General features: G+C 45.8%; 2 protein-coding genes across 44 annotated transcripts in view; one reads left to right on the top strand and one right to left on the bottom strand.

Annotated features, from left to right (window-relative positions):
- P4HA1 (prolyl 4-hydroxylase subunit alpha 1) overlaps positions 1–19,308 on the bottom strand; it is a 47,037-nt gene that overhangs the window by 26,167 nt on the left and 1,562 nt on the right. For 4 of the 19 annotated variants that reach the window (NM_001198737.2, NM_001198738.2, NM_001198735.2 and 1 more), the window contains exon 1: positions 2,142–2,210. The gene's annotated coding sequence lies outside the window, so the exon portion shown is untranslated. Of the gene's footprint in view, positions 1–1,573; positions 2,211–2,532; positions 2,675–2,858; positions 19,216–19,308 lie in introns of those variants that run through there. The other 15 variants (XM_046942861.1, XM_046942854.1, XM_046942859.1 and 12 more) reach the window with 14 other exon arrangements.
- Positions 2,034–15,268, top strand: NUDT13 (nudix hydrolase 13). 25 transcript variants are annotated; one of them, XM_015288234.4, is made up of 11 exons: positions 2,034–2,112; positions 2,558–2,634; positions 2,780–3,018; positions 5,217–5,325; positions 5,814–5,953; positions 6,554–6,661; positions 7,024–7,133; positions 7,720–7,845; positions 7,975–8,086; positions 8,709–8,863; positions 9,409–10,119. In XM_015288234.4, the coding sequence occupies exons 4-11, from the start codon at positions 5,246–5,248 to the stop codon at positions 9,592–9,594; spliced, it is 1,017 nt and encodes a 338-aa protein (XP_015143720.1). In that variant the 5' UTR covers positions 2,034–2,112; positions 2,558–2,634; positions 2,780–3,018; positions 5,217–5,245; the 3' UTR covers positions 9,595–10,119. The 25 variants fall into 25 exon arrangements, with proteins under 25 accessions (XP_015143720.1, XP_040558614.1, XP_040558613.1 ...); XM_040702680.2 differs by having other exon boundaries at positions 2,738–3,018; XM_040702679.2 differs by having other exon boundaries at positions 2,558–2,655; positions 2,738–3,018.

The raw sequence follows: 19,308 nt of genomic DNA, 5'->3' as shown, positions 1-19,308 counted from the left end.
GCTAAGTAGCATGGCTTTCAAAACTTCTGCTGGAGGATCACTACACGTTCCCAAATCAAAGAAAATAAGGCTCAGTTAAGAAAGGTGCTGGAAATCCCTTACACGCATCAACTGCCAAGTAAGTAGGCTTAATTTCTTCCTGTCAGAGACATGCAGTAAACCGAGATGAAGTTGCTCTCTGTGACTGCCGTCAGTCTGGCTCTCCTCCGCAGCTGCGTCGCTCTGAACACACCAACATGGCACGTGAGCATCTCAGGGAGGAGAGAGCCTGCTGCTCACATGCAGAGCGAGCAGTTCCAGTGGGAGTGAGGCTGACAGCTTCAACACAGGAGTTCCCCAACCTTCTGCAAGACGTATGTTTGCTTAGTTTTGAAACTGTGAAACACGGCTGGGTGGGAAAAAAATGATTGGGGGGGAAAAAAAAAGCAAAGAACAAACAAGCATGGAGATACAAGCAAAAGAGAGCAGCTATACTGCCAACTGCAGTATGGAACTCCCCTAACAGGAGGGACGTGCAATAAATGCCATTTGAAATGACGGACCCCCAAGGTGGGTTTTTCTGAGGACTTTTATGGGGTTGCCAGAGTCGTATCAGAGAGGATATGCATGGAGCACCCATGCAAGCAGAAGGAAAGGTGAAGCTAAGTAGACAGTGAAAAAATCTCAGAGCAGCCAAATCAAGAAATCAAATCACAGATGGTGGCTGAAGACCAAAGCGTCTGGCGAACAATGCTATTACACAGCAGATCTCACCATCCATCCCAAGCTCCCTGGTACCCACCAGGATCCAGAAAGCAAGAAACCATAGGAAACAGAGACTGAGCATTGACTTCAGTGTGGAATTATTCTGGAACGGCTCCAACTTAATCCCCAGATAGCTTTTATTATTCAGGTAGTAAGCTATCTACTTTAATGTAAGAGTCAAAGCGAGCAGAGTTTGAGGGTGGAGGAGCGTAGCTCAAGCAGAGGCAGCTGCCCCCTGCAGCAAGGCTCCCTCTAACAGGGCTGCAGCTGGAGACATGTGCCTGGGATCCCTCCCCAAAATGAAAGGGCTTTCCCAAAGTTCTTAGCCGCCAAGTGACACTTTCAAAAGGCCTTTTGCTGATCTGGTGTTTCTGCCTCTTCTGTTCGTTTGTAGCACACGTAAAGGCATTCGTGTTCCTACTTCTATTTGAAAAGAATCAAAAGCAGCAGATCCTACACCTCTAAGACCTTAAGCTCGCCTTCCCACTCCTGCACGACAGAAGCTGTTTGCCAGCAAGAGACGACAATGAATTTCAGAGCCAAAATCAGCACCGTACTTGAAGTTTCAATCCTGCAGAGCAGGGAAGTCGGCACACAAGTGTGCAGCCCGGGGACAGAAGCACGTTTTCAGTAGGTTTCTGGCATAGCAGGACTGAATGGAGACAGCCCTCTCCAAGCACGTTTGCTTTAGCTTTCCAAGCCAAGACAAAGAGCTCTGGCAACGCGGCAGAGCGCTTATCTTATTAGACACAACAAGCAGAAGGCTATCCTCCTATTCACGCCCCAGCACAATATCTGCAGGGATGTTTTTAGAATTAGGAATGCTCACAGCGAAGATCCCAGCGATCAGCGGCCGGAGAACACTAACAGTGGCAGTTCCTTCCTGCTGCACGGGTACCCGCGCAGGCTGTTCTGCAGCGGCAAAAAGCCCCTTCTTCTCAATGGGAGCAGCAACTCTGTCTGACGTTACTGGAAGAAGGTGCCCAGAAGCACACGGAAGAAGCGACAGCAGAGATACCGCGTCAACACGGGCTTTATCGGCGATCTCCGCGCCAAACGGACTCCATCTATAAAACCGGCCTTTTCTCAACGCGATCCCGCACCCCCCGCACGCACAGCGCGATCCGCTCGGAACGGAGCAACGCTCGCGAAGCGGCGCTGGCTCTCAGCCTCACCCCCCGCAGCCCCGGCCCCGCGGAGAGGCTCCGCCCGGCGCGGCGCCCCGGACAGCGGAGCGGGCCTCGGCCCAGCCCGGAGCCGCGCTCCCGCCCCCCCGTTACGTAACGGCCGGCGGGGCCGGGCACCGGCGGCGCGGCGCCTGCCACGTATCGCCCCCACCCCCCGCGGAGCCCGTCCCGTCGCAGCGCGGTAAGAGAGGCGGCGCGGCCGGGCCTCACCTGAGGGAGCGGGCGGGCCGCGTGCCGCACACACAACCCCGCCGGCCGCCCGCCGCCGTCACGCTCCGCGCGCGCGGTGCCGCCCGCCGCGGCTCTTATAGGGGCGCAGGCCACTCCCCCCCGGGCCGCGCGCGGGGGCGGGGCGCGGGCGGCAGCCGGCGCGCTACGTGAGCTCGGTCACAGCGGCGGCCGCCCTGGTGCGCAGGCGCCGCCGCCAGCGGTGCTCCACGTGGGCGCGGGGCGCAGCCCGGGGGTCGCCCCGACCGCCTCCGGGAGAGCGCGGTCGCCGCCGGTTCCCGTGCGGATACGGCCTGCGCTGCCAGTGCCGTGCCGCAGCGGGAGGAGAGTCGGGGTCCAGCGGAACCGTCCGTTAGAAATAAGCCTCCCTTACTCTCGCGTTGGTCTCTCTCCAACAGAAACAGAAGCGGGGAGCGGTCCGCCAGCCTCCAGCTTGAAAGCCCTCAGGCGGGGAGCCCGGGACACGCGGGCAGAGGTAGAGCAGCAGCTTGTGGAGGTGTGTCGGGAGCACTCCTGAAAACAACGCCTCTTCAGCTTCCTAAGCTTTAACTCTTTAATCTTTAACTTCACTTTTAAAGGGATTTTCTCAGGCTGACGTGGCCCATCTGTTTATTAACCAGTAGCATCAAGGCCAAAGATGAGGCTGCTGACAAAATGAAGCTGTGATAAAATGAATCCAAGCCTTTATCACATCCTTACCGTTGGAACAGACGCTTAAAGGCCATGTGGTCCAACTCCCCCTGCAACGAACAGGGTCACCAACGGCTCCAGCAGGAGCTCTGAGCCCCCTCCAGCCTGACCTCGGCTGCCTGTAGGATCAGAGCACCACCACCGGGCTGGGCAGCCTCACCATTTATAGGTTAGTTTGTATCAACAGCGTAATGACAGGAAAAGACTACTCATTAACTTTCTGTTTGAAGAAGTGGTTTGTCTTTCCCCGGCCTTTTCCTGGGAAAGAAACATTTTTTAGCAAGAGGTTCCTTGTGACACGACCACACATTTTCAGTGTGAGCTCGCTAGCTTGATGCACTGGCAGCAATTAGCAGTTGCTTTGCAATAGTGGGCTGATGGCAGTCCCAGTGCTCGTGTCCTCTTGTTGGGAGCAGCTGGCAAGACAGAAGAGCAGGAGCTAGCGAGATTACTACCATCACTGTTAGTGGCTCAGCAGATCTACTGGCTCATTTTAACAGCAGGGTGGATTTACACTGGAGATCACACTTCAGTGCTCTATCTTATTAAGGGAAGATGTTTTGTCCATTAATCCAATTAGCACTGTGGGTTAATAAGATCGTGCTTCCTGAAGCAGAGCAGGCTCACAAATAGCATAATTACACTTAAACTCATAAGCAATGCCAACAACCAGTGGCATTTCCCTGCATATTCTACTTATTATTTCCCTGCATGCTCTACTTATTACGTTTTACAAGCCATGCTCTCAAGTTACATGGCAACTCCTCAATTAGAACATCACACCAAACAGCTAATGAAAACATTTACATGTTGATAAAATTCCCTCTCTCCTTAATACAGGCAGGTAGGTTCCAGCTCAGGGTAACGTTCTCAGTCCCAGAGAAATGTATGCAGTTATGAAGGCATGAAAAATACATGTTGTTATTCCAACATCTCTCCTGGCAAAGGGCACTTTCTAATCAGAGCCACTGCAAACTCAGCTGCGGGTCTGGCTGCTAGAACACTCAGCAGCTCCATTCCTCAGCTGTGTTCAGCTGTTGGCATATTTTCCTCTTAGAGGACACACGGTCCTTAACTTCAAACAATGCCCTTATGCTGCTGACACAGAAAACAGAGAAGCTTGCAAAGAAAAAAAATAAACTAAACAAACGGGAAGTAATACTTTCAGAATTATTGCAGTACCGTTGCTCCGATAATAGCTTTTGCTTGGCAAATTACACCATGTGGATTTCTGGCAGAACGAAGCATGCAGGAAGGGCTCGTCCCCGGGCAGCTCCACAGCTGCAGGAAAAGCTGGAGCAGACCCTGTCAGCCACCCAACTGAGCCTTGGGTTCCCGGACTACATTTCCCAGAGCTCCTGCTGGGGGAAGAGCGACTCAGTGCGGTCAGACAGCTGCTGTCTGCTCTGCTTGCTGGAGGAGCAGTGCTTCCAGCTGAGGTCAACGGCAGCCTTTTGGAGCTGTTTCCTGCTACTGCTGACAGCACGCCTTCTGCTCCGAGCGCAGTAAGTGGGCAAAGCGTTTGCGAAGTGGCTGGTCTCGATCCACCTCCTGCTGGGTAGGCAGAGATGTCAGGAGCCACTGTGACACCTCCATGGCATTGGGCACAGAGACTGCCTGCCTGCAAGGAGAGGAGCCTCTGCTCAGGCACCACCCAGCTCAGGAGCCGTCACCGACCTTCCTCAGAGGAAGGACTCGCCGCCTCTTCCTTGGCACAGCTTACATGTCCCAGCCTGTAGGATTAAGGAAACGCAACTTCCTCCTTAGAGAGCTTTGAGAGCTGTGGTTGGAAAGTGAAATACTCAACATAATTGCTGAGGATTGTGAATCATAGTTCATTTTTGTTTCAGATGAATGCCCGAGATGGCTGTTTTCTGGAGCTGAGTTCAGGCGGCAGTCTGTGACTGCCTGAGCTGACAATGTGGTAGGATCCTTTGGCACAGAAGCGGTTCTCAGTTGGAGGTGATCCAGTTCAGCTGCAACTTCTGCCTCTCATCGAGCTCTGGGAATTCTCTTCCGCTGCCGATATTTTGTCTTTCATTCTCTTCTGGCATCAATGCCTTTCCCACAGATCTGCTGCTTGCTGCAATAGGATGTTCAGTTGGATGGGGGCCATTACAACTGCGTAGAAAACAAACAAGAAAGCAGCCACTCTCACTTCTTTACCCCACTGGTACGGGAGTTTAGAGAGGAATATTTAACCTCATCTTGTAGAGCTTTACGACCTTCTGTGCACGCTTATTTTGGAAAGCAAATGCCGGCATTCTGTAGGTTCTGTAAAAGCACATACCATTGGGTTACTGCACCTTTTAAATCACATTTACCTTTTCAAGGCCACTGTGTTATGCTCTGTGCTTCTCTTTTCAGGCAGAGACAGCTTCCCATTGGTGCTGATTATGGCTGCGATTTATCAAGCAGCGTATAGAAGAGCTGCTCTCTTTTGCAGGTCACACTCTACCTATGTTAAAAAAATGAGGTAAGTTCTCATCTAATTCTTGTTTGCACTGAGAGCAGGATTGGGCACTCTTGTGTTCACTGTCACAAGCAGCCCTACCCAAATCTAATGCCAGCTTTCATCTTGTAGCAGTTCAGCAGTGATGCAGGAGTGCTGCTGTGTGTGCTTTGTAGATGGGAGTGGTCAAAGCCCCCCTCCCTTCACTATGGAGGAGACCTCATTGTCTTAGGCTGAAACTCTCTAGATGAATGCCTGTGCTTGCTAAAGAACTTGAAAAAAAATTCAGGCAGACTTGAAGTGATGCTGCTCACCTCATTGAAATACTACTTCAGACTGTCTGGAAGCAGCACACAAACAATCACATCTATGAAAGAGCCCTCTTGGATTGAGAGACTTGGGTTACATATCTTGGGTCTGCACTGCCTGAAATAAATGCGTCCAAATAAGCATAGCACAGGTAATATCAACAAGATCTTGAATTCATCTTCCCAATTCTTTTCTTACTGCAGATACTTGAATAAGCTAAAGGAAGATGACAGCTTGTGTAGACAAGCCCAGACCTCGGGAACATTCTACCTCTTTCACAATCTCTCACCTTTCCTGCGGAAAGTCGAGGAGAAATATTTGATACCACAGCTCAGTGCAGCAGGTAAGCAGATGTCCAGTCAGGGCATCTTGCAGGTCACGCAGCTCAAATGATACAGGGTCATTTGCAATAAACAACACCTTACATGGGTTAAAAATCCACCGAGACGTGCATGGAACATCCTGTTATATACAACATGATGTTTGCTAACAAAAAAGACTATTTGGAGTTAAAACCTTAGCACATTGACGTGAGCTCATGTTCTTCACATGCATATGGTATCAAAATATGCCTGAGCTGCTTTGAGATGATAAATTTTAAGTATGTGGGACCATAACTTCTGAAGAGCTGGCAGGGTAACAGACAGAATTCTACCATCAAAGCAGGGAGAAGTTTTGAGAGAAAAGTATCAGCTGGCATAAGAGAGAAATGGAATGGACAGCTGTTCCTCAAGCATAAAAGCATTCGCATCTTTAGCTTGACACGGTCAAAAGATGCAACATCTAGGAAGGAAGCTACGCTTCTGGTCTCCACCACTGCTCTCGCACGAGCACCATGCCTCAAGCCCAGATTGCACAAGCCTTGGCAATGCAGAAAGAGCTTCACAGTCATACAAATTAACTTTCCTTACGGCTTTTCCTTCCCCTTTCTCCTGCTCTTTAGAAATGAAAAGGATCCTGGAGAAATTCAAAGAGACTGAACAGTGGATAGAGAAGTCGGTGCTGATCGGTTGTTCAGATGAGCACGTACCACACTTTGCCCTGGATTTAGGTTGGGATGACTCCTCTTCCATCTGTGTTGGCATCACATTTGATGCACTGAGATGAAGACGCTGCTGAGGCAGCGTCCCTTCTCCATGCTGGGTGATTATTTACTGCCAAGAGGACTCAGTCGATCCTCTGTAGGAGCTGCTGTGAGCGCAGTGATTGAGCCAAACCGTGGCTGAACTGCACTCCCATTCCTCTGGGCGTTTGTAAAGGTGGGCTGTTTGCAGGTCACTTAACGTTTGGAAATGTGTACCATTGATGTCACTTCCAGGGGAACTTCCAGAAATTGTATACCGCAACAATGAAGGGTGTAAAGCTGGGATAAGAACTGCAGTTCATGAGATCACAGATGTGTTGTTTTTTAAGCAGGAGCCTTGGAAAGATCAGTCATTGAGGCTGAGCTCAAGGGATCGTTCACTGACTTACGAAAGGCTCTCTTTGTAGTGGATGAGGATTCTTCTTCCTTGCTGGCCTCGGTACAGTGCAGGATTTGTAACCTTAAGAAGTTACTATTCCTAACATCTCTTTGTCTCCCACGTTGTTTTATGACTTAATATGTATTGTGGAAGTATCTACAGTCAGTTTTTAGCCAACTAGGTACAAGGATGCTGTAATTACTCTCAAGATGCCCTGTTTGGAAGACCTAAAGACAGAAAATAAGGCGTCCAAACAGATAAGCAGAAATAATTAATGTTTCTTTTCCTGCTCTGTAACATTTATGCTTGGGTTGTTTTTCCCAAAAGGTATTTGGGGCATCTCCTTCGGATAGTTCAGTTCTCATTAATGCTCCCATTATATCCCAATAAGGAACAACTCTTCCTCCGCCTTCTCTTAAAATGATGAAATTTGGATGCTAGGGCAGTAAACATAAAACACCAATTGCAGAAGACCCCTTTATCAAAACCCGTATTTCATTTACTTTATAGAGGCTTCCAAATGTAATCAGAGTTCACGCCCGTAACAGCATGCTGGGGAGAAAACAGCAAAGCATCACTCAGGGAGACTGCTCTGAATCATCTCCTGGCTCCAGCTGTCCATAGATCTGTATTTCCTTCATCACAGGCCCAGGCCCTTCTCCGGTGGCACGATTCCCACCAGTACTGTAGCAAAACCGGGCAGCCGACTCAGAAGAATGTAGCTGGCAGCAAGCGCGTGTGTCACGCCAGCGGAATAACTTATTACCCACAGGTAGGCACCTGAGCAGCACAGGTAAGCACAAGGTCACTGCTGGGCCACACGGACAGCATGCACCCCCAGCCACTTGCACTTACATGTTTGATCTGAACTCCTTCCTTTGCTCATGGGTGCATTTTCTAGATGTCTCCAGTAGTTATCATCTTGGTGTCTGATGGCAGCCGCTGCCTCCTTGCACGACAGCCCTCGTTTCCTCAGGGGATGTACACCGCTCTGTCTGGCTTCTGCGACATAGGTAAGGCGGCCTCTTGTCCAGCACGGTGCCCTCAGATGCAGAGCTGTGTGACATCAACCAAGGGCCTGCTCACGAAAGATGAGTGATGCGTGGTTGATACCACAAAAATAAGGATTGGCTCAGCATCGTTATTCAGTTAGGGTTCAAAATAGTATATATGTGAAGAGAATGGGTGAATTATGAGTATATATCAGTTGCTATAGTCTCTGGTAGTAAATTTAGGTGTAAGACTTCCCAGAATAGAAGCCCCAGATGCTTCTTGGTCCATTTTGTATCTTGTACCATCTGGCTCAGAAAGAAACCCCAGACTTGTGACCCTTAGTTACAGGAGGGAAAGTGGCTTAAAAAGGGAAACAAAGAGGGGCAGCCCCACATTCTGTCCTCTGGCTGCATACAGACAAAACCAAAAGTGTCTCTGATGGCTTTGGTTAAGGGAGGTAAGCACTGGCAGCAAGATGCTCAATTCAATACATAAGCATTCCCAGGTCAGCACAACCAGAGCTCCTTCTCATGCTTGACAGTCAGGGCTGGAACACCTCAGAAATGAGTGTACCTACCTTTTCTTGCCACGGTTCGCTGCCCTGATGCCACCCTGCCCTTACTCAAATATGTTTGCTTCTAGGTGAAGCTGTGGAGGAGACAGCCCGACGAGAGGTGGCAGAAGAGGTGGGCCTGGAGGTGGAGTCACTCTGGTACTCAGCATCCCAGCACTGGCCCTTCCCCAGCAGCTGCTTAATGATAGCTTGTCATGCATTGGTGAGGGGACAGCAGTTGGAGGTGAGTGGACTCAGGTTCCTTCAAGGCATTTCAATGCCAGCTTTACATAGCAGAATCTCTTTTGGCCCACAGACTTTAGCTTGGATAGCATCAGCTCCCTCTCTAAATGCTTTTTCCAGCTAGCTTCCTACAAGTGAGGAAGAGACTAGAAAATAATGATTGCTTCTGTTGTAACATGCAAAATTTTGCACAGGTCACTGAATGTACAAGCCCAGAGCACAAAGCCTCTACATTTTTTTCCTCTTAACTTTGCAGAGCAGTTACATTCTAATATTCAGAACATTATCCACTGTAGAACATGCAGTTTCTGCTACGTTAATTACGGTGCTCAGACACTAGTACTTTGCAGGCCAATGCCATGATGGAACGGGGCTAACTGACTCGTGGCTTCCCTAAGGAAACAATGGTGTGCAGTCACGTCCTCTCCTGTGCTGGTATCAACAGTTAATTCCAGTATGGGATCCTTGTGGGTGCAAGAACAAGGGACTGCTGCCCACATTTAAAGCTGATTTAAGGAACTGCTACCCCCCCCTAATTCTTTCCAGATCAGTATGAACAGCCTGGAGCTGGAGGAAGCCCGCTGGTTTGGCCTGGAGGAAGTCATGGAGGGTCTCAAGCGAGAACCCAAATCTGCAAAGCAAGACAATGGAAATTTTTTACCCTGGTTCCCTCCCAAGCAGGCCATTGCTCACCAACTGATCAACGAGTGGGTTAAGCAGCAGACTTCCTAGCCAGCTCAGGTGCAGTGACTTCATCAAGCCTATACCTCTACCAGAATGAGTAATGCTTGACATGAAAACTTCCACAGCTGAAATCTGTCATAGAGCAGGTGTAACCTGATGGCAGTCCTACATTTGGATACACAGACCTACACAGCCATTTCTAAACTGATCATCCTCAGACAGCTCCTTGCTCAGTGGATCATCTTTGAGATCTGTTGACTTGCAGTAAATGTACAGTAAAATTCTTTGTCCCAAAGCACGAAACGTCACCTGCTGCTGGTATTGCCCAGTAAGCAATAGAACAATGAGCGCTGTGCAGCTATGTCCCTCTTTTCTCCATTTTATCCATCTAGAGGTTGTGATGGATATCTGAACCCACCACTTTTCCAGAAAAAGCATTAAGGGAGAGAGGTCTTTTAGAGTTCATTTGTATATCAACCTGGAGTGACAAAGAAACAATAGAAAAGGCAATGCCTGTATGCTCTCCCTTTCTTCCAATTCCCTTACCATTAAATCTTCCAGTTTCATATGAAACTTTGTTGGGTTTTCTTTCCCCCAAACGTTAAGCATACTCCTACTTTGATGATATATGAGTGTAACTGAAACTACTTCTGAAGACACCATTTTCCCTGCCAGCGGGACAGAGCATGACACTTCCATCCCAAGGAAGTGAGAACAGAGCTACCTGGTGGTAGAGAGTGGAAGAGCAAAGCCTATATATGAGCATATTAGAACCCAAAAAACTCAAAGGTAAAATAACATTACTGAAAGACACAACATCTCTTGTCCGGTGCCAGAACTGTGTCTTGCTTGGAGAGCTGGTCTTGCTTTACTGGTGAAATGGTATCGTGTCTGCAGGGAGAGTAACAAAGATTTGGGGAAACAAAAGCAGAGGAGGCAGACGGACGGATCTGCTGCTTTTTTAGGCTCAGCCCTTCCTGCTTACTTGGCCAGAATTCAAGTGTCAAGATGCAAAGCCATCAGTACAGATACTTGAAGGGGGAACAGGACAGAAAGTTGGTACAGATGAGGTGCCTCCCCTCCAGTCCAGCCAGACCTTTAGATGAACTCACGCACCACTGAACTTAACTGCAACTCTCCTGCTTCCAGTTTCCTTTGAAATATGCCTCGCTGCCTCTCTTGGTGGCGGTTGCTCTTGTTTTTTCTCCCATCATTTTAATACTCCATCATTTTTCTCTTCTTCTCATCTCTGGAACATACCATTTCCACTTTTAGCCCCACTCCTTTCTTCTTCTTATCTGCAATAAAAACACGGAAGAGTTAGACCCCAACCAGAAGGATATTTGTGCTTCTCATGCCCCTTCCTCATTTTTCTTACCTCCCCACCTCACTCCATGCGTTTCCATAGCATGACCCAGACTTGCTTCCAGATTACAACATTCAGCTTGGTGTGCTCAGTGCTTTCTGAGTATCCACACAGGATCTGCTCTCTCTGGTAGAAAGAGAACTAAGAAGTAAAAGCTGCAAAAAGTAATACAGCTGAAAGAGCAGAGGAATGGCTGTAAGACTTCTGCAGCAACTTGAACTCTGTGAGGATGCAACTGTTCTTCTACTTCACAGTTTATGTCTATCAAACCAGCTGCAGCGTGATCGGAATTTGACACTGGAGAAAACTGACCTGTTAGCTGGGAAACATGGAAACATTACTGCTTATCCAGTGATGCTTTTAACACTGTCAGGCAGGCAGTCAGCGGGCTCCAACTGAAAGAACCAACACCAGCTCCTTCAGAGCACGTCCCCTCTGCATTGCTGATACACAGCTGGCTTGGCAGGACGTCCCCATGGGGTGATGTGAGCTGATGGACAGCCCAGGCTGCCACCCACAGACTTCAGGACAGCAATGAGAGTTGCAGCTCTGTGTGTATTCAGAGCATAACAGCTTTTAAAGGGTTTCACACATTATATCACTTTTTAAAAATTCCTTAGCCCATGTTCTTGACATCTCTCCCCAGTTATTTATATTGTCTTGTTCATAGGGAAGCACTGCTGAAATGAAATCAGCAGCCCCAGCCTGCAGCTGCCATTTAGAACGTATTCACCTTGACTTAGTAACAGATGGCAAGCAGCTGTGTGAGGGTAAAAACCCTGCCAGATATCATTCATGCAATGCAATGCTAAACAAATGTGCATCAGACCAGGACAAGAGCGGTTTTGCAGCTTCCTCTAAGAAAAGCTGTTGATTATTTGTGTCACAGGAACACAGCAAAAGCAAAGAGCAAGCACACAAATTCAGCCCCACTGGTCTGTCTGAGCTACAAGAACCTGAAGAGGTTTTATTAGTGAAGCTACATACATCTCCAGTCACAAGAGGTTTGCAGCAATGATCCACAGAAAATATGATAGTTAAATATGGATGTTGTCTGTGCACAGCCTGCAGAATTCCACAGCTAAATCATATCCCACTTTACGACCAAACTAGGAGTGTCAAAGCAAGTGCTACTGCAGAAAAATAAACCGTAAGTGACAGGAAAGACCTGCAGCAGAGAGCAGGAATAAGACAAACTGTGTCATCTCTTAAATTCCCAGCCATCAGCATTAACAGTCAATGGGGATAGTTTCATTTAATCCTTCATCAGCCCTATAACTATAGTATGGCCTTATAACCGCAGGTACAGTTAATAACCCTCACCAAATTGAAAACATCAGGGCTAGGCTCAGCTAACTTAGATCAGCATGGCCACCATCATTGGGTTTCCTTCCTCCTCTTACCCTAGCTACAGCACCTGTCCTGGAAATATTTCAGCCTCACATCTGAACCCATGACACCGCATGTCACAGGGCAATCTCCAAGCCTGGAAGCACAGCCAGCATGTATTCCTACACCTACACATGGTTTCTGTCTTACCTCAACAGAACAGCTCATCTATATTTTACAGTAGGAGTACATACAAAAGATAAGCTGAATCCACAATGGCAATCTCAACTATGTGCCCTAAAGGCACAGATTTTGCTATTGAGTTTATTATTATCAGCACCTGGAATCTGTAAGGAAATCTTACCCATCCTTACAAGGTGGTAACCTTGATGGTGGCTGAGAACACACTCAGCACACGTCAACCAAAGCTTCATGCTCCTGACACTTCATATTCTTGAGCAGTTCACTGATTATTATTTTTATTTTTTTTAAAGTGGCTTTGTATTTGCTTGATTATGCCAAGAATCCCAACTGCCCTCCACAGTAGTATTTTCTTAAGGGAAAGAAATACATTTCCATCTCAGACTTGCCAAGATGCACTTATGTTCCATTCCAGAACAGAAATGCCAAGGGGGAGGAGCAGCTGATGCTGCAGCCTCTGCAGCATCCCATGGGACCCTGAGGTGGTACCAAGGGCCTGCTCTGACTCCTGCTGCTATTGAAGACCAACTCCAGTTTCTCAAATTACGTAAATAGCTGCAGCAGGAGCTGTGCAAGTATCCGTAAAAATTATTTGTCCGCTATTGCAAGTAATGAGTGCCCTGGAGGTAATTGTTACTCTTATTTTACAAGGAAAGATGGGGAAAAGTCCTATGCAGGGTGGCAATCCTTCATGGCAAAAGGGGAGGGTGCCATCTGCTTACTTATACAGCAAGGATTCCGATAATGGTTTATTTACAGGCACAGAGACACCAAATAGCAGGCAACACCACCAAAGCTGCATTTGCACAGCTCAAGCTGCACCTTCTCCCCAGGGACCAGAAAGGAGCTGAACTCACACTGACAGCATTGCTGGCCTGTGAGCTGCTGACTTCTAAGCTGAACTGCATGCCTCCTGCTAACAGTGATTAGTTAGAGGTGCTCTTTCTTCAGTTCCCCTCTACTCCATAGAGCTGATTGATGAAAAGAGTGGCAGCTGCCAAAATGGCCAGGTGTTCCAGGGAGTCTGAACAAGTTCAAGATCTCCACCACCTCATGGGATTCATTTCCATCTGGTATACAGAAGAGGAAGGACCTGTTGTCTTCTTTCTTGCGGCATACCAGTCAACAACCACTCCATTCAGAACCCAGGCTCCAGGAATTAAGCCACAAACAAAGAAACTGCATTTCTGGGAAGGGTCAGAAGTCCTGGGATAAGCAAAGCTGTACAAACATCAGATGCTCAAGTGAGCAAAGTGAATAGAGTTAGTTGGAATGAAGTACTGGTTCATAATATAATGGAAACTTTAATGGCAAGCCGTTGAAAGGGAAACACGCTGTACTTGTCTTCCCTAATTGATTCCATCAGGATTCCTTCACTGAAACTATTCTTTCAAAATTAAAAGCAGAAACACCTCGTGTGCTACTTCAAAGCAGGGCAAGAGGCAGCATGCAAGTGCTGATTCCTAGATGGCAAATCCTCCACTGAGTAGATCCATAGTACTGAAGGTCTCTGCTGTGAAGCTGCTAAACAAATGGAAGGAGTTGGAGTAAATGCCACCTGACAGAAATAACAGTTTGGTTGACTGAAGTCATTACCCAAGAAACAAGATCAGCTGGAGTGCCTCCAGAAGAGCTGCTTTGTTCTGAACTTGCTCAGGTTTTTTGTTTTTCGTTTTCGGATAACACTTTTAAAGAGTCCTCTGATATTGTTGACTTGTGCAGTACAGGCCACAGGCAATCCAAACTCACAAATCCAAATGCATTTTGAAAGTATTTATCTAACAACTCAGTGGAAAATGTTAGGTAGCCTCCACATTCCACATTTCCAGTGTTGAAGAAGGTCTGTTTTCCAGTATTAACTGCTGGTTATCCTTGCCTGCTAGATCCAAGAACTGTTTCTTGGTTTCTGGATTCCAGCATAGGTTTGTCTAACCCCCGTATCACCTTACTCTGCAATCCAAAATTCTTCAAACTCCAGCTGCATCACTGTAGCCCCTCATTCTTACACAACATCAAATACCAAATGCAGAGACAGCACAGCCACTGCACTCCTTGTTCATGCTCATTTCATTCAGGTATACAGACTCCATGGTTTTGATTTGTACTGGAACATTTTACAAGACATTCCTTGTTTACAAAACAAAAAAAGCCTAACCCAAGAAACAGTAGAAAAACACAACTAAACCCAACAAATAGAAAAAACTGCAAAAACCACCATAGTACAGATCAGTTGAAAAGTCAGCAAGCAAGCACTCAATGTAAATTGTGACAGGCTCTTGAATTTCAGTGGACTGATGGCAATGTGTCACTTCCAAAGATTTTTTTCTGTGCTTTGTTGCAAACTTCGTTGGCACAGCAGTTAGATGATGATACCTGCCATCATGTTTTTCTGAGTACATTCCAAAAAAGCTCACCAGCAGCAAAAGCTCACCATTGAGCTTCTCTTCTGCCTGCTCAGACACTTGACTAATTGTGCGGAATTGCTCTCTACAAATCAAGAATTACTATGTATTTTCTTTAATAGTTACCTGGTTAAAAATAAGTCTTCATATCCAGAATAGATTATTCACTCCATGTGAAAGCAACTCCAGGTTATATTTTTCCTGAACAGCAAAACTAAGCTGTTCAGCCTGAGCTCATACACAGCTACTGCTGGCACACCACCAATGCTCAGTCATAATGGAATCCAGAAAAGGCCCTGTAGTGAAAACGCTTCAACTCCAACAACTTCCAATACTTCCCTACAGAAGTCATGCATACCTTCAAAGAAAAAAGCAGCTCCAGCCATCAAGTTGTACTTTTATTTTAAATAAACTCAGTATTATAGCACTATTTACATATTCTATTAGCTTACTCAAACACTCCTAGTGAGTGAAAACAACATTCTTACAACAATTATCAAAAGTTTTTAGAATACAGCATTTCTACTTTTGAAGAAGCAATTAAACATGTGATGAACATTGAATCAGCACTCCCAAACCCACATGAGAACTCCCGCATGGATTCCTGTCTTCCTGTGAATGCAGCAGCATTTTCCATATATTGACAGCACCTTGCTATGGATAAAGGATATTTTGGAAATATGGCAAATTGGAATGGCAACTTTAAAGACATTTTGTAACAAGAGTTTCATTCCACTCACAACATCATTTTGCACTTTTCTGAAAGCATACTACTACTGGAAAAAATGCTAATCCTAAGACAGTATGCATGTAGACAGCATTTCCAGATAAATTCACTTTATGCCTTTAAATCCACACAACACATATATAAAATGCTTTAAATTCAGACCTCATCTTTTCTCCCAAATGCTGCTACTTCTTCTGTCTCTTTTCCCAAACAGTCCTGTCTTTTGAATTGAGACAGCCTCTTATTCTGTTGCACCTTCACTAGAACCAATCCTATCTGTAATTTCAGCTAAACACACGCCCATGCTCTGTAAAATGTTAGAGGTGGGTCCTGCCAGCCCAGCCTGAGCTCTGTGAGATTCAAGCAGGTTAGTTACTAGGTTCATATCCACATCAACTGGTGTCAGCCCAGCATATTCCTCTCGAGAATCAAGGCCAGCATTTTGAGATGTAGTTGCTTTAACAGAACTTGCCTGTAGTAATTACAAAGAAAAAGTTTCATCATCAAGACAAATCATATACAAACCACAACTACTGTCGCCATCAGAATGGACCACATACTAGTTAAGCTTTGTATTAGCAGGGAATTGGTTTTACATATGTTTTAAAACTTTCCATCTGACAGTCAACACAAAGTACTTGATCTGGTGTATGTATGCACAATGTTCCTGACCTACTGCTATCAAATCAGAAACTGGATTGCATATCTTGCCAATTAAGAACTCTAGACTTTGCGGCTTATTATAAATGAACTGGTTGCATCAACCAGAAGTGACTGCCCATGAATAACAAACCCAGCAGCCACAGGACACGACAGAAGTAGGCAAAGAGAGTACAGTTGCCCCTCTCTCACCACAAATAACTGTTTGCAATGGGAAAAAAGTCCATCCCCATCATCCTGCTCCCCATCCTGTGGAGGAAGACAAGCCGCTTCTCTCAAGCTCATTCACATCAAATGTTGCCCATAGCAGTGTCAAGTTTTCATCACCAGGACACACTTCAGAGCTAAATGAAAAATTCACTTTACTGAAACAGATTTTTGTTTGCATTGCCATGCCAACACTATCTGACACTCCATATGTGTTCCACATTTTTCCTTCTACGCAAAGAAGTAAAGAAGACAAGCAAACCATGGGGAACTACCAGTGTACTACACAGACAATAGTAGCCAAAGACAGTAAGTTAGTAACATTCCTTGTTGATGTCTCCAAAGCTTATTTCTCTTCTGCTTCCTCTGTTCTTAATGCTTATTTTGTCTTGGTAAACATTCAGATAAGCAGATCCCAAACAGCGCACACTGAAACTTTGAGCAACTAGCAGTCAAGGTATTTTGAACTGGCAAATCCTCAGATATTTTTGCAATGATTTATTTCTTTGGATTGGATCTTTTGGAGATAGTCATAGCCAGCTGCCTTCTCGAGTAAAGGAGACAGATTACTTCTTATTTGTCATTCACTGGGATTGAATCTCAATGAAGCGTAAACAATTTCTGCAGCCAACCAGATGAGTAACGCTTTTCAGTCACCTCTTAACTCTTGGAATAGCTTAATACTTTACAAAACCAAGACAAATAGTTACTGAAGCCACAACTTTTACTAAAAGCATAGTAGAGAAATTAATACTCATACGCAGAAGGCACAGCACCTATATTAAGTGCACAAAGGCGAAAGGGTTCTGACTTTTTTGACAGTCAGAAAGAGAAACACAAACCTAGTTGAAGTACTCACAGGTACTGTGCATTCACCAATTACACGTAGTTCTTACCTTTCTAGCTTATTAACAGATTGCTGGAAGTAACATTCTGTCATATGCAATAATTAAAAGTACTCCGCAGAGCCTTGCATTTCTCCCTATTCAATTCAACACACAAGCAGGAATGTATGCCGTTCTTCATCCACTTGCTTTTCACAGCCACATTTCATGACGACTGCTATTCAAACTTCTCGCTGAGAAAGTTCAAAACAAATGATATATTACTTTGCCATTTATACTTGGAGCACAATACAGGAAACAGGCCTAAGGTGCTTTCACAGTCAGATATAAGATTCTTCTGCAATATCATACAGTCTACACCAAAAACAATCAAAGTGAATACTGTAATCCCCACAGCAGGGCACTGAAGTTACAGCTACATACAAATCGTGGATAAATCCCATGATGTTTTGAAATTACTCCCTGAAGTGGCATCGTGATACTATAAGAAAGTTCCCCTCTTCCATAAACTAAAGGATATTAACCTAACCGTTCCAACAGAATTTTCCAGTTTTACAATCTACAAATCTCAAAAATACTTAAAACCATCTTTTCTTCTTGCTTTCCCTTTCTAATATCCAAAATAAATAGATTAATTCTGAAGGGGAACCAACCACACACACCTCCTTTGAAGATACTCATGGATTTTCCATAGATGGAAAGGTTAGATTTTAGATTTGTAGCTCACCAACTGCTGAGCATGTAAGCACCAATACTGTAACGTATTTATATTCTGTGCTCAACTGCAAAGCTGTGTAGCCTACACAAACATGCTGCACTGAGGCAAAAGCTTTGGGACAGGCAATTTCAGAAGAGAAAACTTGCTCTCAGGTGCAGCTGTATTTCTACTTGGAGCAGATACCAAAGGCACACTGGGCCTTCTGCACTACTAGCAAACAAATCCCACTCCGTTCCTATCTCAGATGTTGCTCTGTGCTGCAAAGACACTGTAGCAAGTTCAACATGCTTCGTGCAAAATTTGATGTGCAGGACAGAGCCATGGGCTGTACCAGCCTTGAGACTTAAATCCTGATTGGACTGGTTTCTAGAGGTGGAAGCACGAGAGTATTCTGTAAGTAGCCCCCAAACTATACTGCATTGGCAGAAAAATCAGAAGTGACAATTTGCTCATGCTTCTCTCTACAGGCAGGCCACCTACAAGCAAAGAGTCACCTCTCAGACCAAACCCCGAACAAAACTAAGTACAAAATGAATAGAAAATAATTACCAGCTTCATGCCCAGCTCATGGTCCTTGTGCTGAGGGTGGGACAGAAGGAGCAGCACATATCCATTGCTCCTGCCTGGGGCAAACTTCTGCTGCACAGGCTGTGCATACAAACACTTGGTGAAAAGGCCAGAGCAAGAGAAGAACACTCACTGCAGTATAACTGTGCTCTGTATGGGCATCAGCTTTCCAGCAGTTCCACCCAAAATTTTGTTTTAAAGCACCAATATTAGCAACCTTATCTGAGACAATATTTCCGAAACTGATATATATTTGCCTAAGATGAAACAATTTTCAGACTTTACAAAGAATATTCCAAGTTCCCAGCATCTCTAATTAAATGTGAACTTCATTCAAAATAATACATCTAAAAAAGCAAGAGTATTTATGCCAAAAACGTATATATTTAAAAATAACTATGCAAGGGCTTAGGTAAGTTCCCACAGAACTTAGTAAGTGATCCCTCTAATGCAGTTTGTCACTTAAGTATGGTCATCACACACTACACTGAGGGGAAGGCATAAATAGTGACATACCTGCACATCAGCAGGGTTCTGCAGGTAGAAGTCCTGGACTGCTGCAGCCGCCAACAATGGGTGTTGTTTCAGCACTGCCACAATGCTTGCTGTGCTCTCAATATTAAGAGGCCTGGATTTTCTCAGCATAGCTGTGTCACAGAATTGCAACACTGTGTTACGTTAAACAAGCCTGAAACACTCCTTTTTAACTACCCTTGCCATTTTCACTGGAGTATTTAAGG

This window comes from Gallus gallus, chromosome 6, assembly GCF_016699485.2.
Source record: "Gallus gallus isolate bGalGal1 chromosome 6, bGalGal1.mat.broiler.GRCg7b, whole genome shotgun sequence".
NCBI classification, from domain to species: Eukaryota; Metazoa; Chordata; class Aves; order Galliformes; family Phasianidae; genus Gallus; species Gallus gallus.
Note: the sequence above shows the minus strand (reverse complement) of the source record. Positions and strands in the feature narration are given on the sequence as shown.